We start from the raw sequence: 11,359 nt of genomic DNA on the forward strand, positions 1-11,359 counted from the left end.
CGTCGTATCGCCTCCTGTCGCTGCGCGTTGTCATCGAGGTAACCATCGGTCCCTTAGATAGGACATGGAGGGTCGGGTGACGCCGGCGTGGCCGCCCGGTGCCCACGCCGTCGTGCTAGTGCGCACACGGGTGCCGGGGGATGTCACTGCGGTGAAGAAGAAGAAAGGGAGGGCGTAGCTATAAAACCGTAGACTAGAGGAATAGTGTCTTAGAGCTCGCAGTAAATACAGAGTAGTTCGAGGGCATTTTTGCATGTTTGCCATCGCGCGTGGGTCTCTCTCGTCGCGGGCCGTTGGCCGGCTGGGCCGCGCCCCCGCGTGGGCCGCGCTTCGCTGGCGCGCGCGCCATGCCATTGTGGGCCGAGCCGCGCGAGCTGGGCCACGAGTTAGAATTCGGTTTCTTTAATTTCCAGTAAAATAGAAATGCTTATTTGTTTTAGTTATGAGTTGAACTTTGATAAATTCTAGTAAATTGTATAGAGATCCAAAAATAGTGAGACTAATTTTGTTAGGTTCGCAAAAATACCATCTACTTAATAGTATGGTTATATTGCAGTTAGCTGTGATGGTAATGGGCTCATAAATCCAAACTAAGAGAGCTTAGTATTATGTAGATTAATTTTTGTAGGAATTTTTGTGGGAAATTGGTGATAGCTATAGCTATAAATTTTTTACAGTAGGCTCACTATATTATTATGTACTTGCTGTAGATTTTATGGCTTTAAGATGTGTTGTTAAATAAGGTAGCTATTACCCTTGCTGTATCGTATGTAGCGTAAATCGATATTAGGAGCAAGAATACCTATAGTTGCTATAGTAATAATGAATGTCATATTTCAAACTTGTTATCGGTAACAATAGGTAGCTTAGTACCGTGGTCGATATCACTAGCTTAGTAGTTAAATCAATGTACTTTTATTTTAAGAGTTGTTGTTGTTATATTCCTAAGCATTGCATCGTCATCTCATGCATGTAGATCACGAGCTGGTAGATTTCGTGCTCGTTGGTGAGCCGGAGTACGACGAGGTGATCGAGGAGTACGAGGAGAAGATCCTCATGCAGGAGGGAGCCCAGGAGCCTGTTGGTGCTGATCCTACTGACCCGTCTCCTGCCCAAGGCAAGCCCCAGTGCATAACCCCTATTTTAATGATCACTGAATATATATATGTGATGTGCATATAAGTTACAGGCATTTTATGAAAACTACATACATAAATATATCTACCCATTAGTCCTACTAGTATAGGTCGAGTAGCTGCTAAGCTCAGGATATCGATAGCATGAGTAACCTGTCGTTACTCGCAAATAGGTGATAAAATATGATCCCTCGTGATAAAATGGTGGAAAGGTAAATGGTGACCGGGCAGGGATATGGTTTGAGTATTGGTGGGTGTAAAGGGTTGTGTCCTGCGACCAATAGAGCATAGCTCGGTTACATTTTTTTTCCCTGTCTGTGTCAATTAAGGACCGGTCGTTGCATATGACTCTAGGCAAGTCACAGATTTATTGTCCCGAGCGCATACTTGGGTATGGGCGTATGAAAGACTTGTTGCTCTCTTGTCGCGGATCCGGCTCTTTTCGGACCAACTGATTGGAGACGGAGATAGTGAAGGTCCTTGCACCCCACTGAGTCCGGGACTCAAGAGTGGGGGCTTGGAGTCTAAGTTTGGATGGGGACATGGACACCCGGGACAGGAGAGTGATGGGTTAGTCCTGCTTGTGCCTGGGGTACAAGCGGGGCGTGTGTTTTCGGGGCACCCAGCTGGGCACATTGATTCGCGAATCGTCGGGCGATCCGATACGGCTTGTCTGCGGTTTAGCACCGTAGTAAGAACTGGAAGTTGAAAGGAGAAGAACTGAAACTGATTGCTCCACCTTTGCTTGAAAGTAGAATATGTGCTAATATAGACTGGCTAGATGATAACTTAATATGGCTATAATAATACATGAATAAGGACTCACTATTAGTATTGCCAGGGCTTATCATATTCCTTGGAGTCGGGAAATTATTCCTGCTAGTCGGATAAATCTTGCGAGTACATTGTGTACTCAGGGTTTATTTACTCCTGTTGCAGGTGATGCTTGAGAAGTACCTTGTGTGGAGGATTCTTCTGGTGGGCTCAGACGGATCCTCGTCCCTATCGCTAGATGTATATTTTTAAATTCCGTTGTTTATCATTCCGTACTCTAATATTTGGTATTATAATAATGTACTTTTTAAGAAAACTCTGATATATGAAATGTACAAGTATTGTAACTCGTTCTCATTATTGGATCCTTGGGAAAAATGTTGATCTTTCGGGTTCTCCCTTGGGGTGTGCCCGACGGATACCTCCCGCTGTAGCTTGCTTTCGGGGTGCTTAGTGTCTGGTGGAAGATGAGCGCCTCCGTAAGTGTGCTATTTCGGATGGCTCTGCCACACGCCGCCGCCTCATCGCAGCCGACCACGACCCGACAGCCAGCCGTCGGGCGTGCAGACCTGCACCGCGCCCCACGCCATGACCGACGCTTCTCGGCAGCGGAAGCTACTTCCACCACTCCGCACGGCACTAGCACAGAGAGTACCGTATCCAGCAAATCTGGCGCCCCATAGAGCCAAGGCCAAGCTCGGCGGCATGACTGCCAGGGCCACCTCGCCCCTGCATGGATCCGGCATTGGGGACACCGGATCCGGCCATCATCACCCTAGATCCGCTGCTCCAGGGCTGCCATTGCCGGTGCCACCAAGGTCAATGTTCTCCCATGGGTGCCGCGCCTGCACGGGGAAGGAAAGAACCCCACTGCCACCTTCCTTGTGCCCGCGCGGGCCTCCCGACGGAGCACTCCGGCGGCGGCGAGGTAGAGTGAAGGAGGGGGCGGGGGTGCGGTGGCGCGAGGTGGTTTCACCCGTGCCGCTTGCTCGGGGCGACGCGGGGGCGTCGAGTCAAGTCGTTCCAAAACCCCATTTGTAGAGAAATATGCAGATGTCACTTCATTTTTATTTTTATTTTTATTTTTTGCAAATCCGGTCAGTTTCAAGGTGAAAACCGATTTATTAGAGAATAACGAACTAAGCTCTGGACTGAAAACTTAAATAATCCAGCTGCTCACCATCTCAAATGCATATTAACATACATATAAGAGGGTGTTTGGCAGGGCACCAAAGAGTAGATTCTTGAGGAGAATCGTCATGGTCAACCAAACGCAAAATTTTAGTCCACCCTCTCTTAAGAATCCAGTGAATCGCTCCTCCATTTTTTGTATACATGCCACAAAGCTGAAAAAACTGTTTCACATAGATTCATGCCATACCTCCACCCCACCATCCTTGTTATAGACTTCCCAGCCGTGGATGGTATTTACCCGCATCTCCTGCTGATATAAAAACCAAACTTCTCGGGGATGGCCCAGAGTTGAATACAGCGCAAGAGCAAATCTCCTACGAAAATCCATTGTCGATGATGCTTGTTGCGACCTCTCTCATGGTGGAACTAAGAATGCAGACCACAATCCCTTAATAAAATAGAAAAAAGAAAACATTAAATTGTAAACCCACATAATAAAAATTAATAATTCTTCAATTCATCAGCATCACTTCGCTGGTGAGTGATGATGATATCCATTGATTAGATTCCGCGCAGATCCCCCGATTCCCTCCCCTCCCCTCCCCTCCCTCTCCCTCCTTTTTTAACCACCCCACACGGCTCCTCTCTCCCTCCAGCTCCAGACTCCAGAGCTGCCTGAGAGTCCAGTGCCTGAGCCTCGCCACTGGCCCCCTTTCCACTCCAGAACTCCCCCTCCGCTCCCAAAGAAGACGACGAGACCAAGCGCCGCCGTCGCTACCACCGGGAGATCCGTCCGTCCGAGGTGACCATGTCTACGCGGAAGCGTCCCAGGAACAACAACGGCTCCACCTCCACGCCGTCGTCCGCGGGGCGGAGCAGCGGCGGCGGCTCCACGTTGTCGTCGTCCTCCTCGTCCGCGATGCGTCGGACGACGAGCCTGTCGGACCTCGCGCCACCGCCGGAGATTCCAGGCAGGCCCCAGACGCGGGCGGCGAGGGGAGATGCGGTGGTGGCGGGGGCGGGGACCGTGTGGGGCGGCGCCGACATGATGAGGAGGCACTCGGGGGACTTCCTCCCCGCCATGGAGACGGCAGCCTTCCTCAAGGCCTGCGGGCTCTGCAAGCGCCGCCTCGGCCCCGGCCGTGACACCTTCATCTACATGTGCGTAAGCCTCTGCTTTCCTTGCTCGGATTTGCATAGGCTCTGCCAATGTTTCTGCTGTTGGTCGAATCTTTCAGCCTGCTGTCTGCTGCTTGTTCTTTCCCTCTCCAAGATTGCTGCAGCGCAACTGCTTTCTGATGATCCTGGCATAGGGGTCTTATTGATCTTGGTGCTTCTTCGACGCAAGATATTTTTGGATGATCTGCCTTTGCCTTGTTTTAGATGGAGAAACTATATATAGTATATATATGAATATATCTCTGGCTCTCTGCTCTCTGTTTCTCTGAAAAAGAACGAGATAAAAAAATTTGATCTCATTTCATTGCCCCCTGGCTCTGGGGAATATTCTGCGAGTTCATCGCGTTAGATTCTCTATTTCTTTGCTGTTGCAAATGCTTGGTGATGCATGTGATGATTGATTCTATACTCACTCATGCTCGGTTTGAACGGGGAGAAGTGGACAGAACGAAAATGAAACGAACAAGTTGATTGAGGAGAAAACCATTGCCAGCTGCCCTTTGGGTTGCTGGAGAATCACAGATGCACTTTTGTATTAATAATATCTCTTGTCCATTGCTTTCCTCCTCTTTATATGCGTGAAAGAGAATTCATTTTATGCTGAGATATATAGTAGAAAAAAAAAGAAGCTTTTGTTTCCCTTTCCGAGTGGTTCAGCTCCTGAGCAAGTGGCGTTGTTTAGTTGTGTTCATGGGATGTGAATGGGTCTCCAACATAGTTCCTGTCCAACACTCAAGATCTGCCCCCTGTTTTGTCAGCACAAAGATTGTTATTAACTGCTAGTTAGTTAGTTAGCAAAATACAAGTGCCTCTCACCCAGCTCAGACACAAACTTCTTGTGTAACCAACCATCATTTTGGATTAAACTTTCTGTGTTTGCGCAGGGGTGAGGTGGCCTTCTGCAGTCAGGAGTGCAGACAGCAGCAGATGAACCTGGACGAGCTCATGGAAAATAAGTGCTCCACTCCGGCTGGCGGCGGCGGCAGCGGCGGCGGCAGCTCAGATCAGTCCGGCAAAAGCAGCACCGTTGCTGCCGCCTAGCATCGATCGTCAGAGGGGGTAATAACGGAGAAAAATTAATTTGGAAGCCCAAATGCATTAGTTTCCATCACCAGCCTACGTATATCCTGTATTTTCTGGAGCCACTGTGTGTATATTGGTGGGAAGGGAAGGATGTAGAGATTACAACTGGGGGCATGCTTAAGTTTTGCAATGCATCTGTGCCTGTGGGGGTGTGTCTTGAGCACAAGGGGCTGTGTTAAATCCTGGTGCAAAGTAGGAGTTAGGATCTGGACCGGTTTTTGTTATTTTTTTTTCTAAAGGAAGAACATAAGTTCTCCATATTGTTGTTGCCGAATCCTTCTCTCTTCAATCAAGTTTTTTAATATATTTTCGCGGAAGTTTTTGTTTAGGGAATACTGAGCTTGAAAATAGATTTGCTACCCTATAAGAGCAGTTTGTCTCATTCCAGCACTTCGGCAAATCCCATGGGAAGGTAAGTTGAACAATCTTAAGTAACCATTGATCTTTTCCATTAAACAAATATAGGATTCGGACAGTGACATGTGGGCCGTGCTTAGTTTGTTTGTACTGACCTTGTCTAGGCCACACGTGCTGCCAAATTAAATTAGGTGGCCAGGCCATTCCTTGTTGGATCAAGATCAAGATCTGGGCATGAAGCAACCTGTGAGAGAATCTCACAGCTAGATTAACGATTAATCCTGCATTATTCTGGGTTTGTGCCGTGCCCCATCTGGCCTGCTAAATCTGATTGTACTAGTTGGCATTGACAAGAGCCCTGCTGCTAGCGTTGCAGTTTCAGTTCACTGACACACTTGACTTAAAATCTGTGTGGCTCGGCTGGCTGCAGTACTCGCAAGGCAGATAACAAGTTCCGCAAATGTTCCAGATCTGAATCCTTAGGCGATTTTTTTTAGATAATAGATACAAAAATCTGACTTCATCTTTTAAATAGAGAAATGAGATCAAGTTCTTACAGAACACATCACAACATCCTTATGGAGTTTACAAAACAAATTTAACTTATAACTCTTATTCTTGAAATAAAAGGCCATCCACAGGATAATCCTAAGGCGGTGGCGACTATACCTGAGAGATGTCATGGCGATCTAGTAATTTCAGACCGTCTCCTGGCTGTATCTTTGGGCGAGAGCAAAGGAGAAGCGACAAGTGGAGAAGCATGGTACAAGCCAACAACATGCGAACTAATTAATTGTTTTTTTTCTTCCAAAAAATATCATTGTCTTGCAAATAATAGAGCTGGAGGAAGTCTACAAGGCTGGAACCAGGTGTAACATATGATGAATCTGGTTTCACCCATCGCACACGGCTTGTGATGGAGCCAGGATTAGGATTAGAATCTATTCCTAGTGTCGTAAGCTCCTGCGCATCCTTACTTTCTTCCTTAGCTTTTTCAGTTTTCATTTTCACTATGGAGAGGGACGTGAACACTTGTCGCCTCAAGAAACCTCACACTCACATCACAGCAAGTGAGCAAGCAACACCCGGGTCCGTCCGTCCGTCTGATTCGCCGAGGATTAGAATCCGCGATATAGACTAGGGAGAAACCAAGTCTGAGAGGAGGAAAACAAAAGAAACAGAATCAGGAGCTGTGCCTGTGCGGAGAAGGAATCAAGGAAGGGAACCGAGAATGGAGTCTGCTGCCGCGCCGTTGTTGCCCACTATGCGGCGGCAGTGCTCCCGCAGCTCCCTCCGTGCCGCGCGCCCGCCCCCGGCCTGCGGAAGGAAAGGAAACGCGCGCGGTGGGGCGGGCGATGGAATCCCGTTCGGCCGGCCGGCTGGCGCCTCGGCGAGGCGGGGACACCGGACAACCCACGGCCGGCGCGAGCGCGACGGACGTGGACGCGCGGCCCAACACCGGACGATGTGGCGGGAAGCGCGGTGACTGCGCGCGAGCCGTGCCTACTGCCTCTGCCTCTGCCTCGTGTGTCTCGTCTCGGGGCGTCCGGGGCTGCGCCGCGCACCCGTGAGCGGCAGCGGCCGGCCGCCCGGTCGCTTTTGGTCGGGCGTGGGTACGGGCCAGTGCAGTGGCGCGGCGCGTGCCGAGCAGCAGCTGGATCACATGGCCTGTCTAGACTCAAGACAGGCGAGCCGAGGCGCGTCTGCACCGTGTCGTGCGTGGCATCTCTCTGCTCTGGGATGAAGTGACCGGCCACAGCCTATCTATAAAAGGGCACAAACAAGTTGACTCGTACATGGTTACAGGGATCCGGTGTACCCGTCCAAAAAATTTTACGCAGTGTCCATCACATCGAATCTTGCGGCACATATATGGAGTACTAAATGTAGATGAAAAAAAAACTAATTACACAGTTGGTCGAGAAATCGCGAGACGAAACTTTTGAACCTAATTAGTCCATAATTAGACACTAATTACCAAATACAAACAAAATATTATAGTGAGCCAAAATCCAAAAATTTTTAGATCTAAACGGGGCCTCATTGCATTGCACCACCACAAATCTATCAAAGATGCACATACATTTTCTTTCCCAAAACAATGTCAGATACGCTAGTGTAAAGGCACGCATACTTTATACCAATATAAACTTATCTGAGAAATAAATGGGCTAACAGATCTAAGGGGTGTCTGGTTCCCCGCCGACGCAAGCCATTGTTTGGTTCCTGTCAAAACTATGGCTGCCACTACTACCTCAGCACAAAATCATGCCACACCTGTGGCGCCTAACCTTTGGCGCCGCCATTGTTGCCGCGTGGCGACCTACGGCTAGAAACCAAGCAGACCCTAATATCTTGGAGGACATTACCACCTATTCACTAGAAAAAAAATAAGTGAAAATATGAGCACCTCTCTTTGGTCAAAGGCTCGAACCCTCATATATTCCGCTACAAAGAACCCAATTGCTCAGCTTATCAGATGCATGGAGTTGCATCGGGATCTTATTACGAAATCTTGTCTCGCTCGCACACCCCCAAAAGCTAAAATTTTTTGCGTAGTACCCGTCATATCGAATCTTACGGCATATGCATGGAGTACTAAATGTAGACGAAAAAAAAAATTAATTACACAGTTGGGTGAGAAATCATGAGACGAAACTTTCGAACCTAATTAGTCCATAATTAGACACTAATTACCAAATACAAACGAAAGTGTTACAGTACCCCAAACCCAAAAATTTTCGGATCTAAACGAGGCCTAAGTTTGGGCACCATTCACGGGCTCTCTTTCGACCCATCTTCTCTCACAAGATATATTGAGAAGTATATATAATGATTCCTTTACACTAATGGAGATGTCGTCACGGATCGATGATGGGACATCTCATTTGAGAATGACGTCTATAATTGACTGAATCACCTGCAAAGCTATTTATAACGGAGTATAGTGCAAACATCAAAACTATTGAGCTACATTCACCGGCGATTTGGTGAAATAAAAAAGCTAGGCTAATAACGAAAGCGGACATTTCACTTATACTATCTAGTTCCTAAATGAATCAATTTTTAGAGGTGTCTTAGATCAAACTTTTTTTTATATTACACCGAATTTATAAAAAAATATTTAGGACAGCGAACGATCATATCATGAAAATATATTTTACGATATATCTAATAATCTAATGATTTTCGGTTAGGCTTAAAAAAATCTAACTTAAAAATAATTTTAGAAATTAGAGGGACTAGTAAAAAAAACTGCTAGTAATGCTAAATGAAAAATGGGCTACTATGAAGACGTCAACATTATGCGTTCCAGGTTAGTCTGCACCGAGCAATTGCTAACCACAGCACTTTTAGTTTTAGAATATCTATACATCCTTTTCCTCGCGCAAAAGTTAATCTAGGGAAACATAAAACGCCACTCGTCTCCTATTTCAGGTGCTCTTATGAAACCCACTACCGCTAGATTTGCCATTTTACAGCACGAATAACACACGAGATCGATGGTGGTGACTATCCCCTGAATGCATTTTTTCGTGGAACCCTGCAAGTTGGTGCACTTTGCAGGTCACCAATATAATGGAGCCAATTTGCTGCTCCCCAAACCCCCCAATAGAATTGCAGGGACAAATTCCCCTTCACGCCACGGGCCCGGCCGGAGACGCCAATCCGGGCTCGAAACGTATGACTGCACTGCATGCACCGTCTCTCCTGCTCCTGATCGATCCGGTCAGTGGCACGACACCCACCACACATCGGACGATGGTTCCATCTCGTCTCGTGCATGAACAGAGACGCAGCAGATGCTACGCCATTAGCCTGCTCGCGGTTCAAGAAAACCCCGATTAGGTTACTGCAACTGGGTAGGGTAGCGGCACTCGCTTTGATGGGGAATCATGCATGGGATTAGCTTAAGCGTGTAGCTTTACTTTGCATCATCGCTGGCATCGGCAGCAGCTCGTGGTGGTGGGCCGGGGTGAGTCTGGTGCTCCGTGGCTTTCGTCAATCCTGAGGACCCTGTCTGTCCCCCGGGGTTCGGCACCTCCTGTCCTGACGGTCGCGGCCCCCTCCCCCTGCCGTGGATGGGGAAGCCATGGCCGTTCCGTTTGGTTTTAAAATTGTTCATGTACACATCGTGATGTGGCAAAGCATGACGACAAATCTCAGGGTACATAGATACAGGTTAATTTGTTTTTAACTCTGGGTGTAAATAAGGGGTCAGAGTCTTAGATCTTTGTGATTGACAGGAGCTGTTACAATTTGCTGGGTAGGAAAGTCGTAGGGGTATTTTAGGGAAAAAGAGAGGGCATAGAAAAAAGTTCTTCGCTCTTTAATATTATTAGGCAGCGTGCTCGTGCTTTGCTACGAGATAACTGAACTTTTGAACTAAAAACACACGGATCATATGATAAGATAACAATAAGTGAAATTAAATATCGACTTAAGTGTTATTTAAATAAAAATAAAGTTTATGAAATTAACACAGTCACAAAGAGCGCAGCGTCGTAGGCTCACTAACTCTACCGTATAGGCCTTTCCGTGCGTTACAACAGGAACAAATAATGCCCTGATAATTTGAGCATGAAGATGTTGTATTGTTACAAAAAACGATAATGTGAGCGTGATGTTCGGAATATCAATATTACAAATTGAATTTTGTGCATGGCTAAAATTCTCAGTGATGGTTTGCAATCATCGCAATATGCATTTATAGTATTGTATATTTGTGCATACACACGTACATAAAAATTCATATCATCATAACAAGATTAATTGATTCCTCAATCTTTTAGAACTAACCATCTCTTTGAATTATCAGTTTGCTTCGTACAAGACTCCGAAACAACAGAGCTCTTTTATTTTAACAGAAAGAAATGCAAAAATGATTAGAAAGTAAAATTATTCAATCTTTTTTTGTATTTTAATAAATATTTTTTTTAACTAATAACTAGCATACCAAGGCCACCCTTCTTCATATTTAATGTTTGACTGTTATAAAAAACGATTCTCTAAGTGTGATGAGGGAGTCATTCCACTCTTGCTATTGGCTATCTTCCACAATTTTATTTACTATAGAAGACGATTCTTATTTTTTTCCTAAAATAATGGACCATTGAGAAACATTAGCCGTCACAAATAGCCAAGCACATTACAATATCTTCTAGTACTCCAAAAAAACTTTCACTACTATGCCAATCATTTGCTGAGTGCTTTCCATGCTGAAGTAATATGTAACACCTCTGGTGTAATGAGCTCGCTAAGCACTGAGATTATGGCCTGAGAGATAGATCTATCAATATAGTAAGTTAGTACGTAAATGCCTATAGATGCTAATGAAAATTATGGCAAACAAGAAAGAATAAGTTGTGTTAATCGTTGGCATGAAAAGCAATTTCTATAAACAAAAATAAAATATAGCTTGTGTGTAGTGCTTAAGTAAAGGTGATGAGCAAATGGTGTAAATGAAAAGTGCAACTTAATTTTTGAAAACAAAGGTTGTTAACTAGTGTTCTTGGAAGCTCAAAAATTAAATTGGAAATTAAAATTAGCCATTTTCGTTGAATCGGCAAAAATATGAAGTTGTGTTGAAACTACACTTTTTGGCGATTTATAAAATGCAAAATAGTTAAATAACGCCCTAATGTTTTTGTTCTATTGTTTGGTATAAAGTGTGTGCTATGTCATGAAATGGTTGT

General features: G+C 45.8%; 1 protein-coding gene across 1 annotated transcript; it reads left to right on the top strand.

Annotated features, from left to right (window-relative positions):
- The first annotated feature begins 3,716 nt into the window (after positions 1-3,716).
- LOC136521673 (FCS-Like Zinc finger 6-like) lies at positions 3,717-5,652 on the top strand. Its single transcript, XM_066515430.1, has 2 exons — positions 3,717-4,205; positions 5,108-5,652. The coding sequence occupies exons 1-2, from the start codon at positions 3,853-3,855 to the stop codon at positions 5,262-5,264; spliced, it is 510 nt and encodes a 169-aa protein (XP_066371527.1). The 5' UTR covers positions 3,717-3,852; the 3' UTR covers positions 5,265-5,652.
- The last annotated feature ends 5,707 nt before the right edge of the window (positions 5,653-11,359 follow it).

The sequence above is a fragment of the Miscanthus floridulus genome, chromosome 18 (assembly GCF_019320115.1).
Source record: "Miscanthus floridulus cultivar M001 chromosome 18, ASM1932011v1, whole genome shotgun sequence".
NCBI lineage: Eukaryota > Viridiplantae > Streptophyta > Magnoliopsida > Poales > Poaceae > Miscanthus > Miscanthus floridulus.